At 31.7% G+C, this 19,365-nt stretch overlaps 3 protein-coding genes and 1 non-coding gene across 4 annotated transcripts; 3 read left to right on the top strand and 1 right to left on the bottom strand.

Moving 5' to 3' along the window:
- The first annotated feature begins 1,278 nt into the window (after window positions 1-1,278).
- LOC120249793 (ubiquitin-conjugating enzyme E2 variant 1C) lies at window positions 1,279-5,357 on the top strand. Its single transcript, XM_039258445.1, has 4 exons — window positions 1,279-1,447; window positions 4,466-4,605; window positions 4,682-4,807; window positions 4,909-5,357. The coding sequence occupies exons 1-4, from the start codon at window positions 1,411-1,413 to the stop codon at window positions 5,047-5,049; spliced, it is 444 nt and encodes a 147-aa protein (XP_039114379.1). The 5' UTR covers window positions 1,279-1,410; the 3' UTR covers window positions 5,050-5,357.
- Window positions 5,358-6,382: 1,025 nt separating this feature from the next.
- LOC120251002 lies at window positions 6,383-6,501 on the top strand. The gene has a single exon (XR_005533327.1). It is a non-coding gene; the product is annotated as a U5 spliceosomal RNA (small nuclear RNA).
- Window positions 6,502-9,023: 2,522 nt separating this feature from the next.
- On the bottom strand, window positions 9,024-12,865 carry LOC120284145 (uncharacterized calcium-binding protein At1g02270-like). The gene is made up of 11 exons (XM_039290941.1): window positions 12,758-12,865; window positions 12,513-12,611; window positions 12,298-12,396; window positions 12,088-12,193; window positions 10,794-11,014; window positions 10,614-10,690; window positions 10,418-10,532; window positions 10,192-10,317; window positions 9,537-9,647; window positions 9,339-9,446; window positions 9,024-9,266 (listed from the first exon to the last, which is right to left on the bottom strand). Exons 1-11 carry the CDS (start codon window positions 12,863-12,865, stop codon window positions 9,024-9,026), a joined length of 1,413 nt encoding a protein of 470 aa, XP_039146875.1.
- Window positions 12,866-16,977: 4,112 nt separating this feature from the next.
- Window positions 16,978-17,686, top strand: LOC120283623 (40S ribosomal protein S17-3-like). Its single transcript, XM_039290331.1, has one exon. It carries the CDS (start codon window positions 17,081-17,083, stop codon window positions 17,501-17,503), a length of 423 nt encoding a protein of 140 aa, XP_039146265.1. The 5' UTR covers window positions 16,978-17,080; the 3' UTR covers window positions 17,504-17,686.
- The last annotated feature ends 1,679 nt before the right edge of the window (window positions 17,687-19,365 follow it).

The raw sequence follows: 19,365 nt of genomic DNA, 5'->3' as shown, positions 1-19,365 counted from the left end.
TATAACAATTATTAATACAATAATTAATTATGACATAATAAAATTATTCTTAAAACCTAATGACATAATACGATTATTAATAATAAAAAAATTACCCTAAAAATATAGTGGGTTTCTAATTAAACATAATTGGGGTGCCAATAAGTTAATTATTAATACGATTAATAATTATGATATAATACAATTATTAATATAAAATAATGACTTAATACAATTATTAATAAAAAATAACCAAATAATATACTAGGTTATCTAAGTAAACATGCTTCGAGGTTAACAATTATTAATACAATAATTAATCATGACATAATACAATTATTAATAAATAAATTATCCTAAAAATATAGTGTGTTATCTAATTAAACATGCATCGTACGATTAATAATTATGACATAAAAAATTATTATGTGAAACTAATGTCTTAATATAATTATTAATAAATAATTAATTTTAAAGTTATCTAAGTATACAAAAATATTACATTTTCCGACAAAATAGATGAAATGTGATCACTTTGTAATCTTAAGAATGCCATCGAAAATTATCAACAAAAATCCCGTACACGTGCAAGTAGAAAACATCCGCACAATTAGAACTTGAAATAAGATTAAAATATTACAAAATAAGAATGGAGGGGGATATAGTATGAAATGGGTAGTGGGTATTATATAAGAAAAAATAATAATAAAATAATTCAACGGATAAATTTATATCCGTTACTAAAGTTGTTATTAGCCTATTACTCAGTGTTCTTGTTTTTGCTTTTTAATAAAAGCATTGGTGAAATAGCAATGCTATTGGCTAATGAATGAAGAATATTTAAAAAGCATTGGTGAAACAACAACCAAGGACAAGTAACCTTTTTTTATAAAAAAAAAGAGGGAAAAAAAACATGAGTTATTCTCCCATTTTCATTTTTATTTATTAAAAAAATTAAAAAACATTTGAAAATGGGAGAGTTTCTCCCGTTTTCATAATTTTTTAATTAAAAAAATGAAAACGGGAAACTCTCACGTTTTTTTTATTTTAAAATAAATAAAAAAAAACTGAAAACGGAGAAAATTTTATCGTTTTCCACTAACGTGCGTATTTTTTTTTAAATAATCCCAAAATAATCCCAAACATGCGTAATTTAGTAAATATTTTTTTTTTGTAATATTTAAAAAAAATCAATAATTTGGTGATTATTTAAATAATTTATGAAAAATACTGAGTCAATTGAAAAACAAAATCATAATTTTATATATATATATATATATAAAATAAGCGTTTCTCGCTTGTTCTCCTTTGTCCTATTAAAAGCCAAGGGGCGGAGGTAGAAGCAGTGCTTGCGCGATCTCATTCGGCAGTGATAGTGATCTGAGGAATCCCGGGAGACCGACGAAAAAGAGATTGATCGATCGATCGCCCATGACGCTCGGAGGCTCCGGTGGATCCAGCGTCGTCGGTGAGATCTCCTTTTCTCTCCCTTTTGTTCCCTTGCATCTCATTGAAATTGTCGATCAATTAGGGTTCTTTGTGGATCTGTTTAAAAAATCTGTTTGTATTATATGGAAAGAGTTTTTAGATTCATTGGGTTGTAGATCGTTCGTGATCTTTATGTTTTCCTCCTCTGATTTGATGATCTTCTGAAGAAGCTTAATCACTGCAAATGAAGGGGAAAATGGAATACTGGTGTTTTTATTCTTTAAACCCATTGTTCAGGTTGGACAGATCTAGCTTTTGTGTCTTTTTAAGCTTTTCCAAAAATAAACCTTGCCCTAGGAAGCACCTCGGTTTGATTAGCAAGGATATTTTGATTTTGTGTGGATTTATTTGATGTTATAGTTTGCCTTGTATGTTTCCTTTTGTTATTTGATCGGATTGGCAGCAATAGTTGCAAACCAAGTTGATAATCATCGTTGCTTCTTCCAAAGATTTATGTTTTGTTCTAAGTGTCTTCCAATCTTCCTATTGTGTTTTTGGTTTGATGCTCTTTTCAATGTTTTCCTTACTGGTCATTGGTGCTATGTTGCCCTTTGTTCTTGATTGCGCAAGTGTTTATGGTAATTGTTACAGTTCATTGTAAATGCAAATGTTAAGAAAATTGTTGCCATCAAATCTAGTGCACAATTTCCTTTCTCTTTAGTAGTTTCTATGCACCAAAAGTTATCATTCAAGCACTAACAGATGATTTTTTGGCTGACGTTGATATCCATGAGATCATTTACACACTTGAACATTCGCTCATCTATCACACTTGGTGTTGTGACAAATAGCTCGTTTAAACGCTACATGTGTGCTCTTTTCTTTGGGTATGCTCATGGAGGCTGTGAAAATTTGTTGAGATAATATTTGCACTTTATGTAGTGTAAGTTTCCTGAGGTAAATGGCTTTTAGAGACCACATTCCTTCTCAATCATATCACATTGCAAGTTGAAAGGGAATCAAACCGTTCCTTGGAGGTTCATTTACTGTTTATTGGGGGCAATATTTATGTTTTCCAGTATATCCCTTGTTAACTGGTTGTTTGTTGCATTATTTGGAGCTTTCATATTTTGAAGTCCTGGGCTGGTGTTGATCCATGTTCACACTGCCTTAGACCATGTCGTGACTAGTGTACATTGATTTTTCTCATGATTCCATCATCCCAAGTTGTGGAAATTTTGAAAGTTTCTATCATCATATTCATTATACCATCAGATCAAAAGAAAAAATAAATCAAGGGCAAAGTGGCCAATCTTTTTTACTTCTCTCGTCTTTCTTCTTCTTACTTAAGGTGAAGATTCTTAAATTTTGGCTTTGAAACGAGACTTTTTAGAATCGTCCACTTTTGCCCATATTTTGATTGGTTACATCTGTTTCATTGTGCATGTTGATTACAATAGGTCATAAATCATAATCTCTCGAATCTAATAAAAAATCCCTACTAGATCTACTGTTTGACTTGGATTTTCTCATTTTTTTAGCTTATAAAATAGTTTGGTAATTTTTTTTTTAATTATTATTATTAATTTTTAGCTTATACTTCAACTTTCAACATGTTACAAGTTACTTTCTCGAGATGAATATGACACTTAGTCCTAAGTACACATGAACATTTGTTGTGTATGAGAAAGGGTAATTTTATTATTATTATGTGGCTATCATTATCTACTCTTTTTTCTTTCTCTCTCTCGATACTTTTTAGATATTACGGGCTAGATTTGTTTACTTTAACATATTGAAATGTGAACTTGAAGTTACTAGAAGGACTAATAATCAATTTTGGATGGCCAAATTTGGACCAACTTTGAACTTGCCCCTCTTTGTGATCAGTTTAATGCTGTTGGCAGACTCCAACGGAAGTTACACCAAAGATCTTCAATTCACATCGCTGAATTAAATATGATCTGTCCAACCCAATTAAAACCAGTGTTACTAGGGCATAAATACTGAGTAAACATTAAAATTAGATGATTTTGAAAGAAATAAACTTATGACAAAAGATTTAAATCATATTAATATTTAAATTAAAATAAATATAATTTTTAAATTCATGAAATTCACTCTTAAAAAAAGGACAAAAAAAATATTAGGTTAAAAAAAATAAGGTGGTTTAGAAAACAGATCTAGAATAAAAATCAAAATTAAAAATTAAGATGGAATCAAACAAAATCAATAAAGTAGGATATTGGGGAAATTGAAACCAATGTATCATGCCCTATTATCCTTTTATGGGCTGGGATTTTCCTGACAACATTGACTAGTACCAAACTCTAACATGGACTAAACCGAAATACTTATCATATCATCCCTATATGACACCTATCATGTATCATACCGTATCATCCCTTAATATCATTGCTAAAACAAGACATATCATCCCTATATGCATACGGGGATTTTCTCCCTATAACATTGACTAAAAACAAACACTATCGCATAAACAAACAGCAGTACAGTTTGTTTGTACCAAAGATCTAGAACTTGTATTATTCTTTTAAACTCCTTGTTTCGCGGGGATTGTTCTATCATTTTCAGGAACATTGATAACTTTAAACACTACTTGTTTTGTTGCATGTTTCAGGAATATTGATGACTTGAACCACTACTTGTTTTGTCGTATATATGGAAGCATATCGATGTTTTACTTTTGGAGCCACTCGATTTGACATCTTATTGCTTGTGATAACTTAATAAGTATCACGCCATAGTGACACTGGTTATACTTAGTCTCTGGTTGTGAATTTCTTCTGAGGGTTAACTCTTCAAACTTCAAATTGAACAACTGCATCAGTTGTACCTGCTCCATTGATTTGGAGAAAATAGGATCTGATATGATACTCTCAGATTGACCAGTGTACTGAGCAAGTAAATTTTTATGACAATGAAATGAGCCTCTGACTTTGTAAATAAGTTGGGTTTCCCTTGCCATTATGGCATTTTATCAATTGCTTTCATGCTCATATGCTGCTGGAACCATTGTTTTCATATTGTATTGCAGTTCCTAGGAACTTCAGATTGCTAGAAGAACTTGAACGTGGTGAAAAGGGTATTGGAGATGGAACCGTAAGTTATGGGATGGATGATGGTGATGACATCTACATGCGTTCCTGGACAGGAACAATAATTGGTCCCCATAACGTAAATTTGATATCTCCTCACTCAGCAACTTGAATTCTTTCATTTTTTGTTATCTTACAGTGACACTCTTTAACAGACTGTACATGAGGGGCGCATCTACCAGCTTAAGTTATTCTGTGACAAGGACTATCCAGAGAAGCCACCCAGTGTCCGATTCCACTCGAGGATAAACATTACTTGTGTCAATCATGAGACAGGAATGGTATAGATGAATATTCCCCACTGCCTTACTACCTTCCTACTTTCAAGCATATAAATTTCAAGCAAAACTTCAAACCATATTTGTTTGCTGAGCTATTGCAGGTAGAGCCCAAAAAGTTTGGCCTGCTTGCAAATTGGCAACGGGAGTACACAATGGAGGACATATTGACACAACTGAAGAAAGAAATGGCAGCACCGCATAACCGGAAACTGGTCCAACCACCAGAAGGGACTTTCTTCTAGGTCCAATCATGTTACATTGAAGATCTTGTGTGTCAAAAGTAATCGACAGACAGACGGTCTTACTTTTATGTTCAAGTGTCTTATATGAAGATTTGTATTATCTGCTGAAGTTGGTGTTTGTTTCTGCCTACCTTGGTTAAATTAAGCTTGTAGTGACTGTTGTGACTGCTTATTTGAGTTGCTTGAATTATATATGCATACCTGGATCTGGTGCTGTAACTACATCAGGCCAAACAGGATCTAGAAGTAGTACTAAACTCTGGCATTATGATGTGTTATATACTTATATGGTGTTGTGTTGTTTTAAACTGGAATAAGGAAATGATTGTCCTTAATTTTGGTGGAGTTACAGGGAGATGAAAGGGAGTTGAAAATAATAGCTGAAAAGTGAATAAATTTCTATTATTATTATTATTATTATATTATATTATATATTTTTTAAATTTCATCATGCATTTGATTTAACAGTGATTTATTATAAAGGCAAAAAAACTTGGATTAACCTGGATTAACCTACTGTCTTTTGGGGGTGTTAATTTCACTGTAAGTAAGGGGAAGTCAAAAAGTGAGGGAAGTGTTACTTTTCTGAAGTGGGGGAAGTGATCTCATTTTCAGGATTTTTCTGTTTATTTGTCAGAAAGTGAAAATAGAACCGAAGGATTTAGGTGTTGGATGAAGTTTTATAAATTTAAAAAAGACTTTAGAAATGAAAAAAAAAATAGTTTTTTTTAGATTGACTCATTTCCCTCCACTTTAGTTAAAAAAAATACTGAATTGAGTTTAGTTTAAAATCCACTTTAGTCGGAAGTGAGAGAAGTGACACTTTCCCACTTCAGTACAAATGAACTTCAGAAGTGGGGAAGTTAGACTATTTTCTCTCACTTCCCCTCACTTCCCTTGAAATGAACGGCCCCGGTTTAAATGGATTTATCATTCAAAATTAGGTGTTTATTCAAAAAATAAATAAATCAAAAGTAGAAATTTAAAATCTTTTGTTTTAGTTTGCTCTCAAATAAATTTTTTTTTTATAAAAATGCATTAGATATATTAGGAGATACGGTGGGAAAAATCATAATTATATATATTTGCTATCTATACCACATAAGTCATAACTATTTGTATATCTTAAAAAATCTAAGCAAATTTATAATATTTTCATCCACAAAAAGATTCTAATTATATTTTGATGCTTATCTAAAGATTCTAAACTTACAAATATCTCATCCATTCATTTTATAACTGTGTTTTTTAGTCCCACATCGGCTAGTGGGAGAACCAGTGGTTCTTGATGCTCTATAAATAGAAACCACCCAACGGCCATAAAAAAACATGGAGCTGCGTGGTGTGCACAAAGCGAACTATTCTTTCGCCTTTTACTAAAGAATACCGTGTGCACGCCACACTAAGCAGCATACACCAATTTTTGGTGGGTCCCGTTCTTTTCAGAATGGGCCCTAACAATTTAAAAATAAGTTTTTTTTATAAATATTATCTAAAATAATATTTATTGTTTTAATAAAATATGTGTTTCTGGGTAAGAGGCTTTCACTTGTGGTGTTCATATTAGTTGTTTTTTTTATTAATTCAGATAAATGGACCTTAAATTTTGAAATCCATTCAAATTCTTGTTCTTATTTTTTTTATTTTTAATATTGCAATTATTGAACCAAAGTGGTTATTTGTTTTTATTGTTGGAGTTGGTTACTGATGGTGCTTGAGAACCAACTTATGAAGAAGAGGGGCTGCATGAACAGGCACTGAAGCACCATCTTTTCAAGGGTGTCTGTTGCCTCTCTTTTTATGTATTATGTCCTAAAAAAAGTTTATGATATATACAAATAGATGATAGTATTTTTCTATTTGGAGATAAAGAAGTGGGATTAACATATTTATTTTTTTAAAAAAATTTGGTTGAGAAAGTTTGTATATAAACTGATGAAAGTTTAATTTAATTAATAATAATACTTGTAAAAATAATTTAAAATTAAAAATGATAGTTTCTTTAATAATATTTATTATTTATTATATTAATTTTATTTAGTAGCACGAAAGCGCCGTTTTCACAAGATAGAAATTCTAGCTAGAAATGGTGTTAAGATTCAAATTGTGGGTGTGAGCTTGCAGTCCAAATTTTGTATCGGTCAAGATGAATGATGCACAAGCCCGTATGACTTGCTGTGTTCACACCTCTCATTATTATAGCTTTCGCTTGCCACTCTTCTTTAAAAAAAAAAAAAAATCAATAAATTAAGAAAAGCATAATATATGTATGTACTGATATCATCAACAAAGGTGATTAAGTGAATATTAGTAAAACCACACATAAAAATAAAATAAGCATTGAGCCAATGATTATAAAAACATAAGAGAGAATACAAACTTTACATACCATCATATATGCATGTATAAAATGTAAAATGGGTTAATTGAAAAACTTATTAGCAACAATGGCATGAACACTAAGAAAAGCATGAGCTATAAGTGGATGAACATCAGCAGAGTTAAGAGCAACATAACAGTAAACCAACTCCTCCATCTCCTCCCAATCCTTCACACCAACTTCTTCAATCATCTCAAGTATAGACTGCCTGAAGTCCATGAAAGGGTCAGATGAGTACTTCACAGCACAAATACTCTCTGAAAAGGCCCCTTGGACATCGTCGGGAAGTTTCGCCGAAAAGCTTAAATTTAGAGAAGTGTTTCTCTTCTTGTTCATCTTCTTCTGGCTATTCATCTTCTTGATATTCATGTGTTTTAGAAGTATGAAGAGTGATATATATATATATATATATATATATGTAGTTTGATGCATATATAAAATTAAGGGTATGGAGGAGGTGGTGATGATGATTGTGGAGGCATGTGATATGTTGTGTTTGGAGGGGAGGGGTGGTTAATGGAATTCCAAAAGATGTAGGGCCACTTGTGCAAAATGCCACGCTGATATGCAAGCATGAATTAATGAGAGGGAGGAATGAATTTACTAGAAGAACATGTAAAGGTCATGAGAGTTTTAAGCTTTTGATTTAATGATACATTCCCCCCAATGAGAGGACCTCATCTTTTGAAGTTCAATGAAAGCGCTTCTTTGTTTGTACCCTTTATTTTATTTTAATTGATGTTATTATTTTATTTCCTTTTGCACATATATATATATATATATATATATATATATATATATATATATATATTCTTCAAGATTATGAAGTTAACATATTTTGTTGTTTGTTATATATATATTTTTTGAAGATTGGAAGCTTGGAAAATAGAGAATAAAAGTAGATAATAGAAGAAAAAAGAAATGTAGAGGGAATCTACATTATTTTATTTTAATTTTCTTTTTTCATTTCTCTGTTCCTCAAAAAAAAAAAAAATTTGGGCAAATATGCTCCTATAGAATTTGAAACTGTGCGAAGAAAATATAAACCTATGAGTATTTTACACAATTATGAAAGTAAATGGAATTGTTAAATTTTGTTATACAAAAAAAATCTCAATACAAGCACCAACATTTGTTATTATCTAATTAAAGAGTAATGGGAAAAAGCTTGATAATTAAATAGGTGATACCAAATTTTCTAGGACATGAATCTCATAGCCATTTCATAATTTTAATGTTTTAAAGGGTTTGAATTTTATTTAAATAGAAAAAGAAAAAAAAAAATGCAACACTACTAGTTTTTCAATTATCACTATCATGTCTGTGTATCTAGAATCAAAGAATAGGCAGATACATTGTTGCCAAATCACCATTTGATTTACAACAATACAAGGCCTTATAAACCTTTTAGACAAGAACCAAAACCTAATCTCTACTTCACCCTTATACTCACCTAATTTGCTAATATTTATATATGAGCATAGAAATCTTAATTTTGTGTTATCTATAAATAAATCATCTACTTACTTTGATAACTGTACAACATTTAATTGAGAAACCAGAAATCAGCATGAAATGATTTGATTAAGAAGAGCTAACAATTGTATTGAGAACAAGACATTTTTACTGGTGAGAAAACTACTGTCAATGGAGCATGATCAGAGAGAGAGTAATTCTCAGGCCACATTCCTTTCTCCACTTCTGGAGGGAAAAAAACAGCATTTTTAGCTTTGAAACCAAACACTAACCTCTGCATGTCCTTCCTCAATCTTTTCTCTCTTCCTTGTTCATGTCTTTGCTCATCTTCTTCTGTCCATGTTGGACACCAAATCCACTTCTGCTAATTGCTGTAAGATTAATACAAGGGAATAAAAGCAGGGAGAACATGTGAATCATAAATCATTAGTACCTGAAATTTTTCATAGTTCATAGTACCATTTCCTTTTGTACCAGCTTGGATCCACAAGTCTTGTGTTTCTTGAGGACTAAGTCCTTGTTGATGGCCGATTAAGCCTATCTGTTTATTTGGTGTGAAACATTAATATCTTGTATTTGATAAGAATACAATTTACTGTAACTTTTTTGGTTTTGAGAGAGCAAGAAGTACCTGACAGAGAGCTTGACAAAAACTTGAGTAGGTAATGTAAACCCCAGGACTATCTGCTTTAAGGAAGGCAAATGCATTGTTCTCTGCAAGGGAAGCTTTCAGGAGCAGGTTCTGCAACCAAATATGTATAAAATATATCAATTTGCATTGAATTTGAAAATAGTATGATAAATTTCATAGGCATAGAAATGCTTTGGAAAGCCTGCTGCTGAAAAGGGAAAATAGCAGACAAAGTTTCATAGCTTGTGGATATGCAACAGAATATTTTATGAAATTTTCATGATAATCTCCACAAGGCCTTGCAAGAAGATAAGAGTTCTTGAACAAGAAAACAGGCTAGCAAAGTTAGAACTTCCTAACCTATATACATTGTTTGAGAAGTAGAGAAGGTGCAAGAACATTAATATGAACTGAAGATTAACATTGTAAAGCTGATAGAATAATATTTCATAATTATGAAATAAAAACATGATCTGACCTAGAGTAGCAATGTCCATCATCATTCACATAAAAAATTGCCTGTTTTCTATCCTGTTCTCTGATAGGAAACAAAACCTAACTAAACAACGAGGTGTTTAATATAATGATGCAGAAAGAATACTTGAATTCAAGAAAAACAAATGTGCCATTACAATGGACTATACAGAAAGATCACCTTGATAATTCCAAATACAGCTTCATTCCAGCTGCACTTTAAGGGCTTCCGATGCTTATTGGGATTAAGAAGCCATATAAAATCAACGCCACAGATGTTGCCTCGATGGTTGCGGTGACTAACCCACTGTAGGCATACATAGGCATCAATCATGCAAAAATTATAGTTTGTTGAGAAGAAGCTTAAGCTTTGATCCAAGGAATAGAATAAACTGAACAATTAATACTTTGTGTGCATCGGCATCACCATCAGTGTAACAATGAGCTGCATCATAAGATGAGACAAAACCTTGAGACCTGAGGAACTTGTATACATGCCCTCTTTTGCTACCATTCCAATCACTGCAATTGTTAATGTAGTAATAAGATTAATTTTCACATATTCAATTTACAGGAGGGCCGGTAGCACAAAATAGAACTGACCCACAGAGTATGATGGGCACAAGGTTAGCATCGTGCTCCTTCTGATAAGTGTCTACATATTGAAGTATCTTATATACCTTTGAAAGAGAAGTAGACAATATGTGAGCATTTTATCATAGGAGCATCACTGATCAAAGACATAAAAATAAAAGATATGGTATTAAATGAAATAAAAAATACCTGACGCAAACGGATAATACAATAACTATGATCATGCGGAAACATCAAATGGGTATTCACAATGAGAATCTGTTTCAGAGTTCCATTGTTTCGATTTTGCCAAAATGGAACAACTGATTCAACATGCAAAAGTTGAGCAACACGATCACCAGAGTCATGAAACGTAAGCTCTCCATAGTTCAGTACCCTAAAGTAGTCCTTGCGGACAGCAGTGAGTAAACCTGATAACAAGAAGACATGCTTTGCTTAAGAATCACCATAAATATGAAACATTACATAACAAAGACATTTGTTGCAATAAAACAAAGCTATGTTTTTTTGTTTTTGACCCGCATCCACTGGGACAGTAATTATCAGAAACAACACTAAACTTCTTGGCAAAACAGAGGTATTGGCAAAAATATGATTCGCATTTCATCCATCCCATATTAATAGATATGAAAGGGGATCTAGTCAGACATTTCAATCTATGAGAGGTATCAGTGAACCAATAATATTATAGTAGAATAAGTTGAATAATTGTTCTCCCCCCAGTGAGCATTTCCACATATCACCCAAGAGCAATGACCATTATTCAAGAGAATTCACTGCTAGATAAAAGACTAATAAATAAGAAATAATATACAAAAGAAAAGAAAGAATCAAAAGGGACATATAACTGATGACAGGTGTAAGCAAGCAGATTCTTCATTCTCTCATTTTTTCTAGCATGTATTTGATCGAAGAAAATCACCACATCAATTCAGCTTTTGTTGTCCTTACTCCTTGCTAAATATATTAAAATATCTTGTATTATAACTAGTTACGTGCATGGATGCTACTTTCCAACAATTAATATCTGTCAATATCTTAACTTAGATCTAAGATTTACTCTGGTGAACTTTCTAGTAAACAACCTTGATTCAGTCACATAAATGTGTTTGGACTTATGAAGATTGAAGGAAACAAATTAAAACAATGCCTTTTTTGGTATATTTTCCTCTGTTTTCTCACAAATCTTATTTTCTTCATCCAATCTAACACAAGAAAATGGTTTTCAATTCCCTTCTCTTATCTTTTCCTCCATTCGTCCTCAAACCAGATGAAAGAAAACATGCTAATGAAAAAGTTTAATTTTTTTTCTTTCTTTTACACTCAATCCAAAATTACAACCCAAATTCCAAAACATCAATACAAATCATACAAAATTAATCAGCTAAGTTTATCAACCATGATTCTTCCAACAAAACATAAATTACGAAATTTCCCATTTTTCCACAAAAAATAAAAATAAAAAAGAAGCAAAAAGCCATACCATCTCCACGATTGTTCGTGCGAGCGAGCTTGAAACTAAGATAACCACAATCCCCCAATCTCTTCTCATACATCTGCACAAGCTCCTCATTCCCCAACCAAACCTCCTACTCCAATCCAATCCCCAAAAATTCCAAATCCAACAATCAAAATCAAACCAAAAGAAAAAAAAAAAAAAATCTTTAAAATATAAAAAATCATAAACCCTCACCTGAAGGCAAATGATAGAAGACCGATCAGAGAACAACCTCTCAAGAATCCTCTCATTCCTACTCATCCAATACGCCCTATACTGGCTCTCCCTGCAGCTCTAATCCCAATCCAACAAACAAATCATCAAAACCAAAAACCAAAAACCAAAAAAAAAAAAACAATCAAACGAAACAAAACCTCAATCTACATTCAATAATCCAATCAAATCCCAACCTCGCCATCAATCCTCTTGTAAATCGGAGCCAGAATGTTGAAGGTCGTGCACGAAAAGCACCGCTCTCCGCCACCTCTCACCGCCTTCCTCTTCTTCCTCTGCGTCCATGAACAAGAAGAACACCTCTCGTTATAACGTCAGGATAACGTCGGGATAACAACGTTCGGAAAACTAGAATAACGTTGGAATAACGTTAGAATAACAAGAATAACGTCGGTATAACGTTAGAATAGACGGCGATTACCATTGAAACCGGAATAGTGTTGTTATTGGCGCGGAATAAGCGACGGGGGAATTGCTTTATAAAGCGATGGCGAATGGGCCCCGCGTGATCGGACGGAGGAGATTGCATCGTGAGTTGTGAACGTTGTGAGCTGGTGAAATCGTGACCGTTCGTATAATATCGAAGGGCTTGGTTTTGAAGTTGAGAGTTTTGGTGGAGAAATTGTAGAAAACCCCTTGGAAGTTAATTTAATAACTGAAAATAGAATTTTAGTGAAAAATTATGTATAAATTTAGTTTAATTGGTCAATGGAATGTTTTTTTTTTAATGAAGGGTCGATAATATCTTATTAATTATTAAAATTTCAGACTAATTATTTGATTTTAGAATGTTAATTTTAGAGTGTGTTCATGAGAGAGAAGTTTTTGTCTGTCATGTCTTATTTAGGCTGAAAAGATAGAAAATATACATAAAAAATATATATATAATTTTAAAATTAGAGCATATTTTAATTTTTTTTTGTGCTAGGCAAGTTTATAATTTTTATTTAATTTTTAAAATTGTTCCATCCCATTGATCCCAAACTCAAAACATTTCTAAATCCATTAAGTTTTTTTTTTTACTAATACTAAACCCATTAAGTTTTTAAATGGATAGAAGAATAATCCTATATTTTAGAAACTTTATGCATTATTTCAAATAATCATAGTTTACTAAATAAATTGATATTCAAAATTTTTAAAAAATATTTTGAATAAATTAAAATAAAAGTTAGAAAATAGAAAAAAAATGAAAAAGTTTGAACCTGCTGAGGTGTAACCACATGGGTCAAAATAACTTTTTTTTTTTTCTTGTAAGATAGTTAGAATTAAAAATTTTAAGAAATAATATAGAAACTTAAAAAAATAAATTATTGGAACAGACTAAAATGATTAATGATTTTCAAATAATAATATTAATTAAGTTAATATGGAGATAAATAAATATATAACTTTTCATGTATCCAAGATCAAATCTTAAACCTATTTAGGGATGTAAAATAGGGTAAGGAATCCCCGTTCCCCTCGAGGACCCGCCCTGGTGGGGCGAGGAATCCCCGTTACCCAATATAATCATATGAAAATTTTTAAAAAAATTTAATAATTTTTTTTATTTTCTATAGAAATTAAGGTAAAATTAAGATTAAATAAAATAAGCTATTTATCAACTTCAAAAATATAATATTTTTATAAAATTAATTTTATTATATTATGAGATAAAGTAATAAAAATTAGTTTAAAACAATATAGTTTAGTGTTATGTTATAAATATTTTAATATTATTAAAATAGTATTGGTAAAATTTCTATGAGAAATTGACAAGTGTCAAATAGGTTTTCTACTTTAAAATATATATATATATATATATATATATATATATATATATATATATATATATATTGATATATAATATTATTAGAATTTTATGTAATAAAAAAAAATTTGTGGAGGGGAGCGAGGAATCTCCGCCCCATGGGAAAGCGGGGATGGGGACGGAGATCCCATTCTCCGCCCCGTCCCGTTCCACTTACATCCCTAAACCTATCTGAGTTTTAATTTTAAATCTCAAATTCGTCTTAAACCCTAATAAAATTTTATTAATCAGTGTTATTGCGATTTTGATAAACTGAATATTTACTAAACTCATAAAAATTGGCATCCCTAAATATAAGGTTTTTCTTTTTTTATTAAAAAGAGCTGAAATAGTTGAACTAATACTAAATATTAAAGAAATACGTTAAAATCAACGAGATGCGACAAAAACAGAATGTATATATATATATTAAAAAAAAAACTTAAAGGCTGCCTTGACAAACAACTTTGGAAGCTCCATTCTTTTAGAAGAGATAACTCCGGATTTAAGCAAGCGAATATTGGCAAAACGGTCTGGAGACACATTGAATTCTTTAGGAATATAACTCAAGTTAACATTAGATAATTAGTTCAATAGGTTTTTAATGCTTTCAATGGTGTTATGCAACCTCTAGATCACTTTACAATCTCCTTTGTTAATGCTCTCCAACAAATTTATATCATCAATCTAGTATGTATCTCAGTATAAAGACTAGATTCACATGATGTTAAGCAACGCCTGTTAAAAAAACGGAATGAGTGTCATTACTTATATTGTGTAAATCTTTGATTAGATATGAAGTAATGGAAATAGGAGAGGTATGATGTGGGAACGGAAGAGGTATGAAGAAGGATTCACAATCACCAAAAATTTGAGGGGGAATTATGATTCCTTAACCATAAAATAATGATAATGTTTTTGTTTAAAAGAAATTAGTTATTTAAAATAGCTAATTAATTGCTAATAATGATATTAACAATATATTTGGAAATTAACCAATATCAATGGCTAAAAATGTAATTATCATGATTCATAATTTATTTATTTAAAAATATATTTAAATATGTCATTAGTTATTTGTTATAGTTAATTAATTATTAATTGATTATATTAAAAAAAATAAATTTTGTGACCTATTAAAGTTAAATATTTATTTATAAAAATAAATTTACTTTAATACTTAAATATTTTAAAAATATAATTATCACAACTCATTACTATATAATAATAATTATTATAATTATTATTATATAATTTTGCATGAAAGATATAATAGTCATTTCTTTAATATTTTTTTTTCACTTTTTTCATTTCTAATAAACTATCTCTCTAATCCTTACAACCAAACATAATTTTTATATTCTTTCATTTTTCAATTCCACTCATTGTTATTACTCTTCTATTCTTTGCAACCAAACACCTCATAAACTTCCAATCAACTATTAAACAAATCCTCCTCTATTATTCCTATTATTCTTCATTATACCATGAAGCATCACATAGTAGGGAAATTTTATAAAGAGCTAGTGTGAGAGAAAGAACAAGACTTCCTTGATAAAACTTGAACATTTCTTTATGTAATCAAGCAATTTTTTAATGGTTTTGTGAGCAATATTTTGAAAATTGAGGCTTGATATTACTGAAGCTACAGTTTCATCTTGCTCCCCACAAAGCCCTCGCATATGTTGCTAGAAAAGATTTTAATGCCTTACCCCAATTTTCATATTAAACGACTCAAGCAGTCAACTTCCATAAAAATTTGGATCCTATGTAGAGAAATACCTGCAAAAGATTCAACAACACTATAACATGTAGCAAATTTACTACATATTTAGAGAATATGCTAAGTTATCTACAAATTTAGACCACAAAACATATAGGCTGGATGTGGGACAACCTTTAAACCATGTAAGAATACAATTGTGGGGAGTTTATCATGAAACATCTTTTTCCCCTATGAATATTTTTCTCTGGTAAAAGGGAAAGTAATTGCAAGTTATCCACCACTTTACATAATTTATTTTTTAACCAAATGCATGAAAATATTTTACAATCTTAACTTTTAAAAAAAATTGTTACTGTCCTTCATATCAAACGGTCTTTTTGGTGTAACTTTCAGCTTCCACAACACTCTTCAGCCACTTCAACTGTGCTCGTGATCATAACTTTTATTAAAATTGTAGTAAATCACTATAGCAACCTTACTATCAACTACAGGAAGATAAAATGCTAGATCCAGACAATAGCTTCCTCATTTGCAATTTTCATATTCATCAAGATACTTCTATCAAATTATTCCCCTAAAAGCCCTTGAATTGCATCTAAATTAAAATGATTACCAAGAGCAAATCAACAATAGTATAATCCTCATTAGGTAAATGTATATTAATAAATTCAGGCTTTAAATTCAATGGAATATCAAATATCCTTGTAGCCTTAGAAATCCTCAAGATGCACATAATGAATTGCAGATGCTAGGTCTTATGATTTTTGGTTGTGTGACACAAAGCTTTATAAAAACTAGATGAGTTAGGAACTCAATTAGATTCCAAATTTTAAAACAACCATGGCATATAACAATCTCAATAAATACATTCATTTAAAAAATTCAGAAAAAAAAATTTTTATATAAAAATGAGAAGATATATATATATATTTTCTATTTTTTTTAAAAAATTGAAGTGAGAATAAAATACAACTATTTATTGGGGTTTAATAATTTTTAAATAATAATATGAAATAAAAAAAATTCAAATCCCAAGCCTATTTTGGGCATTAATATTTTTTTATTTTTTATTTTAAAAAAAATTAAACAAACCGAGCTCTTATATTTAAAAGCCCAAGAAACCCCATTCATTCGCCGTCTTCAAAACCCTAGATCCGCCGTCGCGAAGGAGAAAAGAAGATCCAAACCCTAACCCTAGATCATCCTCCTCGTCATTCTCAAGGAAGATGGGGCGCGTTCGCACGAAGACTGTGAAGAAATCATCACGGCAAGTGATTGAGAGATACTACTCTCGCATGACCTTGGATTTTCACACGAACAAGAAGGTCCTTGAGGAGGTCGCCATCATCCCCTCCAAGCGCCTCCGCAACAAGATCGCTGGCTTCACGACCCACCTCATGCGTAGGATCCAGCGCGGGCCAGTGCGCGGCATCTCGCTCAAGCTCCAGGAAGAGGAGCGCGAGCGCCGAATGGACTTTGTTCCAGATGAATCGGCTATCAAGACTGACTCCATACTCGTTGACAAAGAGACGCTAGAGATGCTTGCCTCTCTCGGCATGCCCGACCTCCCTGGTGTTGAGAAGCAAGTTGATCCCCCCGCCGCTCCGGTCTTCTCCGGCCGCCCCGGGTACCTTGGCCGGAGGAACTAAGGTTTCCTTTTGTTCTCTCTCTGTTTGCACGCAAACATTGATTTATTTACGGGAAGAGAGTCATTTCCTTTTTAAAAGATTTGAACTTTTTTTTTTATTTCCATCTGTTTGTTTTGATCTTCAGAAAGACCTGAATCGTTTGGAGAGGTTGTTAGTTAATATATTTTTGTGTCTTTTGATTCAGTTTTGTTTGAATCTCTTGAAGCTTTTTCCAGAGCTATGCTATGGTAAAAGTTCCATCTTTGAGTGCCAAATCAAGCAAGTAGATGTTTGCCAGGAGTAATCTGGTTTTTCACCCATTGCTGTGCCTCTTGATTGTTTATTAGTACCTGTGATTCAGATTTCTTTTGATATTGATTGCAGAGTTAGGGATTTCCTTCATTGAATTTCTTCATTATGGTGTCATGGTGTGCGCCATTTTGTAAATTTTTGTGCTTGTTAATTCTAACTAAGGCTGTTGCATGCCCACAATAGAAGACCGTCTACTTTCTATGTAAGTTCAAGCAAATGCTCACAGTTGGTTGGTTGGGAAAGCATATACCAGAGGAGTGCCTGAATTCATAATGATTTTTTCTTGGTTAACTTCTATCCTGAACTTGCTAGGTGTATGATACATCCACAATCTCTTGGTACAATTTGTTGCAGCAAAATTATTTGGTGTTAACTAGTCTCTAATTATTGATGATTATAATTGCATACGTTTTGTGTGTTTTGGTTGACGCATTAATGATAGAGAATTATTAGTTCGTCCACCAAGTCCTTGGCATCTGCAAAGTTGTCTACTTGTTTATGGGTTACTGTAGGACATGGATGTGACTATGATTTTTTTCTTTTTTAACTTTAACCATTGACAGAGCTGTGGTGTGTTATGCCTTAGTATGAACGAAGGAGTGAGTGGCCCAAAAAAAAAAGAAAAAAGAACTTGATAGATATGGAGTTAAGTAGATAAGTTCTTGTAGCTCCTAATAACCTTTTTTAGACTGCATGACTTGATAGTTATTGATATTAACCTTTTCCAATTATTGCTTATTTTTGGATTGTAGATTTGCTGGATCAGTAAACTTAGTTTCATGGTCTATTAGAACTAAAATATTCGATTATCATGACTGTTTTAACACTATTAAAATTTAGATTTCTGTCCCTACTTCCTTTTGGAATGGAGAAACTTCAGTTTGCTACAGAAATTACCCAAGATGTGGTTGATGGCTTAATTGATGATTTATGAAGGGGCAAGTATGGTGGTAATCAATTATGTTGTTTTTGACATTGCTTACCATAAAGTACGACTAAATTGTGAGGGGGATATATACATACATATGTATGTATATTTGGTGTAGAAAGGAGCCTCTCTAAGCTAAGTGAAAAATCGATGTTTGATTACACATGATTGATGAGACAGCTTATCTGTTGTATCTAGGTGTTGAACGTTGGCAATGATGGCTGTTGTCATTCTTTCAATAGTGGGACTTCAAAGTAAAATTTCCATTCACTGCGCGTGAAATACCTTCGTTAGATTAGTTATTATTAATGTTTGAAGAATTTCGTCTTGAAAGTGGATCTGAACTTGGAATTAATTAATTGGCTGTAATTTTGGAAATGTTCTGTGAAATCCTTAGGCAAATCCATTTTTTTACTCGCGAGAGTGTATATTTGTTTCTTACGGTAAACATTGAATCTAGAAATCTGTGGTATTTAACAATGGTTACATATCATTTGAATGCGTACAAGGTGCACCATTTTGTTGTTTGCTTCAATGTGCAAAACATTCAACTTAGCAGAATTGCAGTTGTCAGCTTAGAGTTTTCTGTTTGTTTGTTCAATTTTGATTTTGATACCACACGCTTATTTGGTTTGGTCTCTTT

The sequence above is a fragment of the Dioscorea cayenensis genome, chromosome 19, assembly GCF_009730915.1.
Source record: "Dioscorea cayenensis subsp. rotundata cultivar TDr96_F1 chromosome 19, TDr96_F1_v2_PseudoChromosome.rev07_lg8_w22 25.fasta, whole genome shotgun sequence".
Taxonomy (NCBI): domain Eukaryota; kingdom Viridiplantae; phylum Streptophyta; class Magnoliopsida; order Dioscoreales; family Dioscoreaceae; genus Dioscorea; species Dioscorea cayenensis.
This window is presented reverse-complemented; position numbering and strand designations above follow the sequence as displayed.

Excerpts from the sequence above, each read along its gene's own strand:
- LOC120283623 (XM_039290331.1), top strand. The coding sequence starts at position 17,081 with ATGGGGCGCGTTCGCACGAAGACTGTGAAGAAATCATCACGGCAAGTG.
- LOC120284145 (XM_039290941.1), bottom strand. The coding sequence starts at position 12,865 with ATGCAATCTCCTCCGTCCGATCACGCGGGGCCCATTCGCCATCGCTTT. Across the intron at positions 12,612-12,757 it reads ACACTATTCCGGTTTCAATG|AGGAAGAAGAGGAAGGCGGT; the intron begins GTAATCGCCGTC and ends TCATGGACGCAG. Across the intron at positions 10,691-10,793 it reads GTATTATCCGTTTGCGTCAG|GTATATAAGATACTTCAATA; the intron begins GTATTTTTTATT and ends TCTCTTTCAAAG.
- LOC120249793 (XM_039258445.1), top strand. The coding sequence starts at position 1,411 with ATGACGCTCGGAGGCTCCGGTGGATCCAGCGTCGTCG. Across the intron at positions 1,448-4,465 it reads CGGTGGATCCAGCGTCGTCG|TTCCTAGGAACTTCAGATTG; the intron begins GTGAGATCTCCT and ends ATTGTATTGCAG. Across the intron at positions 4,808-4,908 it reads TCAATCATGAGACAGGAATG|GTAGAGCCCAAAAAGTTTGG; the intron begins GTATAGATGAAT and ends GAGCTATTGCAG.